This window comes from Manis javanica, chromosome 15, assembly GCF_040802235.1.
Source record: "Manis javanica isolate MJ-LG chromosome 15, MJ_LKY, whole genome shotgun sequence".
In the NCBI taxonomy this organism is placed as follows: Eukaryota; Metazoa; Chordata; class Mammalia; order Pholidota; family Manidae; genus Manis; species Manis javanica.
In genome coordinates this window covers 25,772,449-25,785,493 of record NC_133170.1, presented here as the reverse complement: position 1 = coordinate 25,785,493, position 13,045 = coordinate 25,772,449, and the positions used below count along the sequence as shown (strand labels likewise).

Here is a 13,045-nt window from a genome sequence, read left to right as displayed (position 1 = left end):
AACAACAAAACCCTATAGCTAACATCATACTTAATGGTGAGAAACTCAGTTTTCTTGCTGTTAGGCACAAGGCAAGGATACTCTTCTCAGCACTCCTTTTCAACATCATGCTGAAAATCCTTGCTAATTCAATAAGCAAGAAAAGGAATAAAAGGTATACAGATTGGGAAGGAACACATAAAACTGTTTTTGTTCACAGATGACATCATTCATGTAGAAAATCCAGAACTGACCAAAAAAAATCTCCTAGAAATAATAAGCAATTACAGCAAAGTTGCAGGATACAAAGTTAATAGATGAAAGTCGGTTGTTTTTCTATGTTCCAACAATGAAAAGTGGAATTTGAAATAAAAAACACAATACCATTTACACTAGCAACCCCAAAAGTGAAATATTTGGGTATAAATCTATACAAAAACATCTAAGATCTATATGAGGAAAACCACAAAACTCTGAGGAAGAAAATCAGCTAAATAAATGGAAGGATAATCCATATTCATGGAGAGGAACACCTAATGTTGGCAAGATATCAGGCAATCACAATCACAATCTCAGCAAGTTATTTTATGGCTATTAATAAACTGATTCTGAATTTCATTTGGAGAGGCAAAAGACCCAGAATAGCCAATATGATACTGAAGAAAAACAAAGTTGAAAGATTGACATTACCTAACTTCAAGACTTCCTATAAGGCTATAGTAATCAACACAGTATGGTATTGGCAAGAGAATAGACAAATAAATCAATGGAGTAGAATAGAGAGCTAGAAATAGACCTCATAAATAAGTCAGCTCATGTTTACAAAGGAACGGAGGTGGTACAATGGATCAAAGATAATCTCTTCAACAAATGGTGCCGGAACAACTGGACATCCACAGCAGAAAAATGAATCTCACACCCTTTACAAAAATTAACTCAAAATGGATCACACACCTAAACGTACAATACAAAATTATAAAACTTTCAGAAGATTACACAGGAGAAAACCTAGATGACCTTGATATGGCAATGCTTTTTCAGACACAATGTGTAACACACAATTCATGAAAGAAATAATGGATAAGCTGACTTTATCCAAATTAAAAACTTCTGCTCTGCCAAAGTCACTATCAAGAGAAGAAGATAGACTGGGAGGAAATATTTACAATAGACACATCTAATAAAGGACTATTATCCAAAATATACAAAGGATCCTTAAAAATCAGTAAGAAATGGAGAAAGGGGAACCCTCCTACACTGCTGGTGGGAATGTAAATTAGTTCAACCATTGTGGAAAGCAGTATGGAGGTTCCTCAAAAAGCTCAAAATAGAAATACCATTTGACCCAGGAATTCCACTTCTAGGAATTTACCCTAAGAATGCAGCAGCCCAGTTTGAAAAAGACAGATGCACCCCTATGTTTATTGCAGCACTATTTACAATAGCCAAGAAATGGAAGCAACCTAAGTGTCCATCAGTAGATGAATGGATAAAGAAGATGTGGTACATATACACAATGGAATATTATTCAGCCATAAGAAGACGACAAATCCTACTATTTGCAACAACATGGATGGAGCTGGAGGGTATTATGCTCAGTGAAATAAGCCAGCCAGAGAAAGACAAGTACCAAATGATTTCACTTATATGTGGAGTATAAGAACAAAGAAAAAAACTGAAGGAACAAAACAGCAGCAGAATCACAGAACTCAAGAATGGACTAACAGTTACCAAAGGGAAAGGGACTGGGGAGGATGGGTGGGAAGGGAGGGTTAAGGAGGGGGGAAAGAAAGGGGGCATTATGAATAGCATGTATAATGTGGGGGGGCATGGGGAGGGCTGTGCAACACAGAGAAGACAAGTAGTGATTCTACAGCATCTTACTACACTGATGGGCAGTGACTGTAATAGGGTTTGGGAGGGGACTTGGTGAAGGGGGGAGTCTAGTAAACAATGTTCCTCATGTAATTGTAGATTAATGATACCAAAATTAAAAAAAAATAGAAAAAAAATCAATAAGAAAAAAAACAGTTAAAAAATGGGCTAAAGACTTTAATAGACACTTTATCAGAGAAGATCTATGGATGGCAAATAAAAGCATGGAAAGATGCTCTGCTCCACATCACACATCAGGGAAATTATAATGAAAAACCACTATATACATACTAGAATGGCCAATATCTGGAACACTGATAACACCAAAAGCTGACCAGCATGTGGAGCAATAAGAACCTTCACACATTGCTAATGGGAATGAAAAATGGTATAGCCATTTGGCAGTCTGGCAGTTTCTTACAAAACTAAACGTACTCTTACCATACGATCTAGCAATCACACTCCTTGGTATTTACCCAAAGGAGTAGAGAACTGATGTCCACACAAAAACCTGCATGTGGATGTTTATAACAGTTTTATTCATAATTGACAGAAGTTGCAAGCAACCAAGATATGCTTCAGTAGGTGAATGGATGAGTAAACTGTGGGACATCCAGACAATAGAATGCTATTCCTCACTGAAAAGAAATGAGCTATCAAGCTGTGAAATGACACGGAAGAACCTTACAGTCAAAGAAGCCAACCTGAGAAGGCTGCATACTATAGATTCCCACTCTGATTCTGGAAAAGGCAAAGCAATGGAAACAATAAAGGTCAGTAGTTGCCAAGGTTGGGGGACAGGAAGAGATGAATAGGCAAATAACAGAAAAATTTTAGGGCAATGAAAATACTCTGTATGATATTATAATGATGGATATGTGTCATTATACATTTTTCCAAACCCACTGAATATATACCACCAAAATTGAACCCTTAGGTAAACTATGGACTTTGGGTGATTGTAATGTGTCAATAGAAGTTCATCCTTGGTAAGAAATGTATCATTCTGGTGAGTAATATTGGTAACAGGGAAGGAGGTTATGTGGGAGCAGGGAGCATATGGGAAATCTTTGTACCTTCCTCTCAGTTTCATTGTAAACCTAAAGCTTCCCTAAAAAAATAGTCTTAAAGAAGTCAAACAAATAATGGCCTGGCACATAATAGAATATGTGTTGGCTCTTTTCTCTTTTTTTTTCCTCCTGTTTTTCTTTTTCCTTCCCTCTTTAAATTGTTAAGAACTTTGGATATTTTATTATGCCTTTGATTCCTTCTCTTGACTTTTGTGTCATTTCTCCCATCATTTAGTTTTCCTTTCTCCTCTGCCTCTTCATCCTTTTTTTCACCTTCGCCTTCTCCTTCTTTCTCTCTCATTTCTGTTTCTGCTTCTCATTTTCAAGCCATGTGGGCCATATACTTTGAGCTTAAAGTCCCATTAGCCAGTCCTATAATTTTCTCTTCCTTTATGTTCTCTTTTCCCACTCTCTCCTCTTTCCATTACTTATAAAATTATTTAACTTCCCTGGGCCTCAGTTTTTCCATCTGGAAAATGATAACAATTATAGATTGTTATAGCATCAAATGAATTTAGTAAAGTTCTTTGCTCAGTGCTTAATACAAAGACCTCCAAGATGTCACTAACTTTATTCTCATTTGACCTTCTGCAAGCCCAGTATGAAATATAAACCACTATAGAAGTGTTAGTTTATTTTTTGTCCTAAAGTATCATGGTGAAGTGGAAAGATGGCTTCAGGTTGAAAAGACCTGTCCCAGAAAAATCTCTGAATACTTCTGAGCCTCAATTTCCTTATCTGTAAAATGAATAATATATGCCTTTCTTTCCCTTGAGGTTTTTTCCTTCCCCAGGGATTAAAAGAGTCAATATGCAGGAAAGCATCACTTTAAAGTACATGTTGTAATCATGACAGACGGTGTCCTCACATTGTGGATGCAGTATACTTACAGGATTCAACGGGATAAAATTTTAAAAGCTGCTTGACCAATAATAAGCTCTCAACACATGTCACCTATTATTTCCTTTGCCTTTTCCACTGTTCTCTTGCTCTTCAAGAAAATGAGCGTTGACCTGCCCAGGTGATCTCTGCCGCTAAGCTTCTATTATTGATTATTGCCTCCCTCCTCTCTCCTCCTCCTTTCTTTTTCTTCTGTCTGGCCCTGCATCACAGCTTTCCTCTCGTCTCAGGCATCCCGCGCAGCCCGGATCTGTAGACCTCACGCAGCTCAGAGCCGGCGAACCGCACGCACGTGCCCGATACCAGGATTCGCTCTGCATTTAGCGTTTAGCGCTGGTCCAACAATAAAGCTTTATTGACACAAAGTAGAAAAAAAAAAAGGCCCCCGCTGGTCTTTCCTCAACAGCCAATCAGAGAGTAGAATGCCTGTTTCGCGTGCCGGCGCTCCGACGATCGGAAAGAGGAGGCGGGGCATGTCCGGGCGAAATCCGCCTCGTATGAGCGGAAGTACGGCCGGAAGCCAGCTATAGAGTTTAGTGGCCAGAGCGGCCCGGCGGGGAGGTGGCAGGAAAGCCTCGGAACAGCTGCCGGAGGTGACGGTGCCGCAGCCCCGCCCGGTGCACTGGAAGACGAAGCTTCCAGGTAGCGGCCCGCAGAGTGTGACCCAGGGTACGACGGGGCAGTCGTCGAGAGCCACGGTCCCTGGGCGGCCTCTTTAAGGGAGGGGGCGGGGCCACGTGGAAGGATCTTGAGGGTGAGGTCACGTGGTCGGGGACCCTAGCGGGGCACTAGTGGGGATTTGAGGGAGCCTCGTCGTTGGGGTGGACACCATGTGACGCTCCTACCACACTGCATTCTGTGCCTGCGGGTTCAGTGGAATGCACTTGGTGGGGTTTGGGATTAAGCCCAGAAAGTGGGGGAGGGAGGACGTGGCAACCCTGTCCCAGACAGGCTTCCGTCAAAGTGGCCAATTTGGGGATTCTTAGGTTCAAGTTTCAGGCAGCTTCATCTCTGATTCCTCATTGCAGAAGTGACTCAGTGCCTCTTAAGTCCAGCCCCTAGTCCCGTGTTTCCCAGTTTTCAGGGGACATTGTAGCTTCACATCCTCTTTCCTTGCAGCTCGACATCCTGAGCCCAGGTCCCCCAGCTCAGTGCAGCCATGAGTGCCGAAGTGAAGGTGACAGGGCAGAACCAGGAGCAATTTCTGCTCTTGGCAAAGTCAGCCAAGGGGGCAGCCCTGGCCACACTCATCCACCAAGTGCTGGAAGCCCCTGGTGTCTACGTGTTTGGGGAACTGCTGGATATGCCCAATGTTAGAGAGGTGGGTTCCTGGCCTGGATAGCCCACAGGGAAGCTTGGGGCCAAAGTTTGATTTGAGAATGGGTGGGCAGGCTCATTTTGCAATCCTGCAGCCATGCAGTACAACAACGATATAGCGATAATTAACTGGCAGCTTGCAAAAGTTTGAAAGTAAGCCTCTTAGTTTCCCTTTGTGGATGATCTGTAAAACCTGGTATTTTTCACTTTTAACCAGAAGAGAATGTGATTTTCAGAGTAGGAGACCTGATTCCAGCCTTGCTCCACCAGTGTAACAGCTTTTATCATATCACCTTGATCAGATCACTTTTGTTTTAGGGTCTCAGTTTTCTCTTTTGTAAATGGAGCTGATACTCACTGGTATTGTAGAAATCAGGAGTGAGATTATGGGAACCTGTAAAGTCTGGTACAAATGGAAGGAACTAACGTGAAATTGGCATGCCCTTTTCTTTCTGCTTTGCACCATGTGCAGCTTCACTTAAGTTAAATAAGATAGGTATCTTTTTCCCAGAGACATGTGTCAGGATGCCAGGAACACAGCCGAGACAACTGTTCACACAGAAGGAGAGTTAAGAGTTTAAAGTCTAGAGTGGGTGGGTCACCGAGATGTGTGATAGCAACTCAAGTCCTGAGATGCTATGACAATGATATGTAGGCAAACTATGAGTTAAGTTTTTGAGGGCCAGTGACTGAGTCCATGAATTAGGACTCTTGGGGTCATTCTGTGTTACAGGAGAAAACTGGCTGCCTTCTTTCGCTGCTTCCCTCTTAAGTGGAACTAAAGAGAGTCAGTCAAGGAGAAGGAAAAACATTTATTGGGTGCCTTTTTAGCATCCTGCTTGTCCTCTGGAAATGCCAGACGAGTACAAGGCACAGTGCTGATTACCCTTCTGAAATTTACATTCCAGTTGCAGAGACAAGATGAATGGATATACATGTATAAATAGTTTATTTAGAAAGTATTTGCTGAGAGAGCCAACTACATGCATAGCTCTGCTAGACTAAATGGGATGCCAGAGACTGAGTCTGTGTTCTGTTCAAAGGAAAGATGTTTTTAGGCAACAATGGTAGGCTGGGTTTGATTGATTAAGTGCTAGAATGAGTGATCAGTGAATAAGGATAAGGAGATCTGGGTGGGCTGCCTGGGTGAGGAAAGCCTACCAGGTGAGGCAGGTATGAGCAGAGGCCACCAACTGTAGTGCCTGCTGATGCCGTGTAGCTGTCAGAGGCAAGTGAGGCTGAGGCCTCCGTCTTCAGTGAACTGGAGAGTACAGCAGACTGCCCAAAGATACTCCCATTCAGAAATACTAAGAGCACTCCAGGGACAAAGCAACACAGTTTGCAATGCCTGGTGCATGTGTATGTGTATGTGTGTGTGTGTGTGTGTGTGTGTGTGTGCGTGCATGCATGCGTGTGTGTGTATGTGGGGTATTGAACACCCTGAGTGTTTTCATCCTCTGAATTTAGGATAGGAATTGGAGGCATATGGAGGAAGAGGGCATTGCGAATTGAGGGAATAGTGTAAATGAAGGCCTAGAGGTGGAAATGAGGCCTTCCTGTGAGGAGAGATCAGGGAGGCAGAGAGTTCCTTTTGGAGAGCTGGGAGAACTACTGTTGGAGGGGAAAGATGGGGCCAAAAAGTGGAGTTCAAAACACAGTAAGGTTGGGTGGGTAGAGAGAGGCCCTTCCTGTCACCTCGTCTCTGCTATTCTTACAGCTGGCTGAGAGTGACTTTGCTTCCACATTCCGACTGCTCACTGTGTTTGCCTACGGGACGTACGCTGACTACTTAGGTAACCAGAGGGGCTGGAATTCTGGTAGTGGAAGGGGGAGAAAGGCAATATCTGGAGGGACTTAGAAGGAATTCCTGGATGCCCTCCTTAGATCCCTTAGGTACGTGGGTCAGGGTCAAGACCTGAATTGACATGGAAAACTCAAAAAAAAAAGGCAAAGGTGGGTTGGGGCTCAGTCTGCCCATGAAAGTGAAATCAGGATTTCCTACATTTCGTCCTTTTTTCCTAGCTGAAGCCCGAAATCTTCCCCCACTCACAGAGGCTCAGAAGAATAAACTTCGACACCTATCAGTTGTCACCCTGGCTGCCAAAGTCAAGGTGAGTGACAGTCCCCCCAGTCCTGAGCCAAAGAGCATCCTTTTGTCTGTCCCTTTGCAAGGGCACTTGCTCTTTGACCACACTGTTGCTGCTTTCTGCCTTCCCACCCCGTGCCTCCAAGGTCTGTATCTAACTGGCATTACCCACAGCCTTCACAGCTGAACATCATTCTCTTAGTTTTCTGTATTGTTTTTATTTTTCAAACAACTTGAGTTCTAAGTAAAACATCTTTTGTGTTTTGGGTCAGAGTAGCCACTAGATGCTGTTCTGAGTTGCCCAGCAGTCCCTACTTCCCAGTCTATCAGATCCCATGCAGATAGTCTCAGCGGTCAGAGTTGGGAACAAGGCTCGCTCTCCTGGTCAAGTGGTACGCATCTGTTTGCTAAAACAAGAAACCTATAACCCAGGATTATCTCTGTATTTCCTATTTGCTTCAGATTTTTGTTAAATATCCCTCTCTCGCCCATCTGTACTTTACTACTTGACTCATTCTCATGAATTTCTGTAAATCAGGCTCTCTCTGGTGAGATGCCTCTCTGGAAGTTTTAATGGTAAACAGTAACTGCAGACCTTTCCAGACCACAGATTCTCACTGTGTCAGGCTGATCTTGACCAGGGTCTGTGTGCCATCCTGAGTTGTGGCCAGAGGATTGACATCCAGGCAGATGTCACTTTGCCCCTCTGTGGTGTGGGAGGTAAGGGTGGGAGGGGAGCATGAGTCTTATATTTTAAGATCGTCCTTTGCATGATGTTATTTGGCAGGGGGAATATTTTTATTTATTTCACCTTAGAACCAGCCTTTGAGATGAAATGATTTGAGAGTAGGTTTGAGGGTGGGCAGGTGAGCCTAGGCAGCATGGGGAAAGCAGGAAGAGTCTCGGAAGCCCTTCTCTGCTGTGGACCGTCACAAATCCCAGCCTGACCTCTCCGGGCCCCAGTGTATCCCATATGCGGTGTTGCTGGAAGCCCTTGCTCTGCGGAACGTGCGGCAGCTGGAAGACCTCGTCATTGAGGCTGTGTATGCCGACGTGCTTCGCGGCTCCCTGGACCAGCGCAATCAGCGGCTGGAGGTTGACTACAGCATTGGACGTGACATCCAGCGCCAGGACCTCAGTGCCATTGCCCGAACACTGCAGGAGTGGTGAGACCTGCGTCCTGCCACTGTCCCTCCTCTTCTCACCCCAAGAAAGGGAGAGGTGCTTTGAAGCAGGAAGAGCAGCCCTGGCCTGCTGGCCTGGCCTGGCCTGGATGCAGAGGGGGGAATCCAAGAGGGTGCAGGGAATTGAGCTTGTTCCTCCAAAAGCTAGGGAGGAAAGAAAGGAGTGGAGGAGGGCCTGGAAGGCAAGAGGCAGGAGGTGGTGCCCTTGATGTAGTGGTTAGGGGAGGGAGGGGCGTGGTACTCCTGAGGATCCTCCCTAGGAGGTTGGTCACCTATCTTAGGCTGCATTCATCCCATTGGTCTGTACCCAACACTGTCCACAGGTCATGGTCCTCTTCTACTTCTGCTTTTCTCTTTGTTTTCTTATTAATTTTAGTTCAGTAACACACTTTTTTTTTGTCATTAGCATGTCTTGCCCCATTTTGTTTGTAGTTCCTAGGGCCATCCTGCACATAACTCTAGCACCTTATACCTCTCTTATCCTTTCTGAGGGTCCTTCTGGCTCCTGGGAATATTTTTGCAGGTAGTTTCCAGGTACCCTGGTGAGGGATCCTAACTCAGGCAAGGGTTTGGATGCCAGGATCTAGGGTTCTTTCTGAGTCTGTGACTACAGCCCTCTCTGACTCTCCTCTTGCCGGATTCCCACAGGTGTGTGGGCTGTGAGGTTGTGCTGTCAGGCATTGAGGAGCAGGTGAGCCGTGCCAACCAGCACAAGGAGCAGCAGCTGGGCCTGAAGCAGCAGATTGAGAGTGAGGTGAGCAGGTAGGGGAGCACGGCAGACCCCAGCTCCTCCAGGCTGGGCCAGTTTGGACAGTGTCTGTAGCAGACAAGGTGGGCAGGGACTGTCAGGTTCTGGAACCTTGTTATCCTCCATTCCTTTCATTCTGGTAGGTTGCCAACCTTAAAAAAACTATTAAAGTTACAACAGCAGCAGCTGCAGCAGCCACTTCCCAGGACCCTGAGCAACACTTGACTGAGCTGAGGGAACCAGCTCCTGGCACCAACCAGCGCCAGCCCAGCAAGAAAGCCTCCAAGGGCAAAGGGTGAGCCAGTGTGGCAGGAACTGCTCGCTTCTGGGGTGCCCTGCTTTCCCTTCAGAGACCTGGCTGCCCTCACTTCCTGTAGTCATGTGCATGGTGGTGGGAACCGGGGGGCCTTCAGGGGTTAGAGAGTTCCCTGCAGCCTCTCTCTCTCTCTTCTCCTTGCCAGACTCCGAGGGAGTGCGAAGATTTGGTCCAAGTCGAATTGAAGGGACTGTTGTTCCTTCCCTGGGGATGTGGGGTCCCAGCTGCCCGCCTGTCCTCAGAGAGCCTTCTTGTGCCCCTGGCCAGCTGATAATCCTAGGTCATGACCCTTCACCTCCCTTCCTCTCTCCCCCACCCCCAAGCATAGATCATACCTTCTCTAGTGAGGAGGTGAGTACAAGTCATGTTTTTGTTGGTACTTTTTGTTTTATGTGACTTTCTTTAGTGTCCCGTTGTCCATGCTCTCTCCCTTATTTCTTTAAGAGCCAGCATCTATCTATCTTTTTTGTGTGTGTGGCATTGGGTAGGTGGGGCTGCTGCCTGTCCAGCGTAACCCACACTGTTTGTTCTCCCACCCCATCCCTGCATGCCTAATCCCCTATTCCTGCCCCCTGCCCCCAACCTGCTTGGGCAGCATCTGAAGAGCCATAGGGCTCCCACCTTATTTCCACCCTGAGAGTTCTGGGAGCCAGTCTGCCGTTCTAGGAGTCACTGGACACTTTCATCCTAGAATCCGGTCACACTACAGCTGTTTCTTTCCAGCTTCCCTTGGGTTCTGGGAATGCTGCTGCTTCAATGACCCCAGAGCCTAAGAAGGGCAGCTGTTTCTTGAGATGTTGAGAGATGGTTCTTTCTTGGCCCTGGCTGTCTTGGAAAGCCTAATGGCAATCCTGGAAGGATTTATACTTCTTTTTGTGAGTTTGGTGGGGAAGGGAAGGGGATAGAGATTGTATTAAAAAAAAAAGTATATATACATATATCTATATATAATATGACACAGAAATAAATCTATGAGAAGTCTATCAGACATGCCCTGAACTGGGTATCTTCTGTCTTTTGATATTTGTGGATGAGAAGAAGGCTCATTCCCAATCCACTCTAGAACAAAGTGCTAGAAACAGAAGAGAACCATATATTATATGCTGAGTCCTGGCCTGGGAGCCAGGAGACCTGTTTGCTGGACTGTTTGACTTTGGACAGATTGCTCAGAATCTCAGCACTCATTCAGAAGCACTGGATACTTATTGAGCACCAATACATGGTAGGCACTGGAGACACAAAATGATGGTCACTGTCCTACTCCCAAGAACAAGAGCCTTAGCCTCTTTCCTTCCACCTTATAGAATTGTAAGGGGAAGAGTTGATAATAAACTTCAGTTTTGCATCATAACCATACAGAACTCTCAGACTTGCAGTAGGAAACATCAGCCAGGCTCCTGTCCTCTGTCCAGGGCAGAGCTTTCCAAGCAGTATGCAGGGAGGATCAGTCTCCGTGGCCTAGTATACTCCTTTGTACTCCCTAGGATTGGGAAACTAGTGTAAAGAAAGGACAATTGGTCCCCCATCATTGGCAGGGGAAGTGGCTGCCTCCTGGGTGTCCCATTGTTGACTGGACTGCTCTCCAAACTTGTGCTGTTCTCTAGGTGGACTTTTAGGACAGACCACTCTTTAATGGTCCTAAGGTATCAATCATAGAACAAAAAAGTGGGGATCCTGAGTTTTTCATTAGAAGTGGGCTGAGTAAGCCTATTGTCTTGAGGGGCAGTGGTGACTTAATGGGACCAGTCTAGTGAACCTCATTTCAAGGGTTGACACTCTTAGCCTCTTATTTTAGCTTTGCCTTGGACAAACTTTTGAGCCTGTTGCACCTTGATTTTTTTCAGTCTACCTCAAATAAAAACCCTTCTTCCTCCTACACCTTTCAATATGTAGAAATTGCCAATTCCTGGTACTTTGAACCTGTTCTTTCTCCCTCTGCCATGCCCCGTTTTTCTCTTGAACTTAGTATCTCATTTTCCTGTAAGCTGGTTCCAGCTAGTGCCTCCGTAACTTCCCTGACCTCTCTAGTTCCAGCCTTCGCTGGGTGGCTCTAAAGTCTAATGTGTTCTGGGCTGGGAATGGCTGGCTTAACATCCACAGGTAGGGGTCTATTCACAGTCCCAAGGACATACAAATACAGTTTGTCACTGATTTACAAAGACAGAACTCTTGGCTACCAAGACATGGAGAAGGGGAGGCAGATTGTTTGTGAATTCAGGTTTTTACCATGAAGTTTAGTTCAGAATTTAGGGATTCCAATTATAACCAAGCCCATCACCAGGAAAACCTTTCCAACCAAGAATCTCATCGCTTGTATATTCACACACTGGTCCCTAGTGAACAGCTGTCTCAGACGATCTTAAGCCTGGACCACTATGGTAAGAGAACTTGCCTTTGTGAGAATCTAGAGTCCATGCACACAGAACAGATGACACTTAAAAGATTAAGGCAAAGTCTCTGAAGCTGAAAACAGCAATTGGACTGGTGCACATCTTAGTGCACAAGAAAAGCAAAGACAATGTCCACAGTCACTATTTCATGAAATCCCATGCAGAGAGAAAATTCTCTCCTTAGATGCATCTTCCAATGTGGAAGGATGGGCAGAGGGCAACTTAAGGCAATGCATTAGTTATCTATTGCTGTATAACAAATTACCCTGAAATTAGTGGCTTAAAACAACACATTTATTATCTCAGTTTCTATGGTTTGGGAATCTGGGCACACTGAGATGAGTTTTCTCTCACACAAGGCTCTGTTCAGAATGTCAGCTAGAGCCACAGCAGCTCAAGGTTCCAGTGAGAAGGACTTGCTTTTCCAAGTGCACTCTAATTCTCACCAGGATTCACTGCCTTGCAGGTGGCTTGACTGAGGACCTCATTCCCTGGCTGACTGTTGGTCAAAGGCTGCCCAGGTAGCCGTCTCCATCACAGCACAAGCCAGAGAGACCACATCACAAGGCAAAATCAGTCTTGTAACCTAATCACGGAAGAGACATCCCATCACATTTACCAGTCACCAGGTCCAGCCTATCAGAAGGCAGGGCTCATTGGAAACTCAGAAGTTTCCTGCCCCAGGCTGTGTTTCTATGGGCTGCCAGCATCAGAATAATCAGGGAGCTTTTGAAAATGCATATTCCTGGACCCTAATCCCACCCTAGTTTCTCCTGAATTAGAATCTCCAGGAAGGAGGCTGGAAATGTGCCTTCACTGCCCTCACTGACTCGCCTCTGAGTGTGAGGTCCTATTTATGTGAGTAGGCTTGCCCAGGTTAGTGTCAACATGGATCAGCTGGAAAGGCTTCTACTGTATGGCCTTGGAGGTCAGGCAAGGGAGAGAAGGATGAGCAAAGGTGACAGGACTTGTCCTGTCCTTTGAGGTTCTTAAATATATGGTTGTAGTTACAAGTGTGATAAGTGCTAAGAAGTGTAGGATAACATGGAAGCACTTAACCCATCTGCATCTTGCCTGGGGTTGGGAAAGCCTCCAATGACGTGACCTTTAAACAAGTAGCCTATGTACCAGTTGGCCTGATAAAGGGGAGGGAGGATGAGCATTTTAAGTGAAAAAAATA

At 45.4% G+C, this 13,045-nt stretch overlaps 1 protein-coding gene across 4 annotated transcripts; it reads left to right on the top strand.

Moving 5' to 3' along the window:
* Positions 1-4,307: 4,307 nt before the first annotated feature.
* On the top strand, positions 4,308-10,474 carry COPS7A (COP9 signalosome subunit 7A). Of its 4 annotated transcripts, none has more exons than XM_017645946.3 (8): positions 4,308-4,466; positions 4,944-5,145; positions 6,859-6,934; positions 7,164-7,252; positions 8,191-8,393; positions 9,060-9,165; positions 9,303-9,454; positions 9,621-10,474. In XM_017645946.3, the coding sequence occupies exons 2-8, from the start codon at positions 4,984-4,986 to the stop codon at positions 9,658-9,660; spliced, it is 828 nt and encodes a 275-aa protein (XP_017501435.1). In that variant the 5' UTR covers positions 4,308-4,466; positions 4,944-4,983; the 3' UTR covers positions 9,661-10,474. The 4 variants fall into 4 exon arrangements, with proteins under 4 accessions (XP_017501435.1, XP_017501434.1, XP_073078407.1 ...); XM_017645945.3 differs by having other exon boundaries at positions 4,317-4,493; XM_017645947.3 differs by having other exon boundaries at positions 4,356-4,578.
* Positions 10,475-13,045: the final 2,571 nt, after the last annotated feature.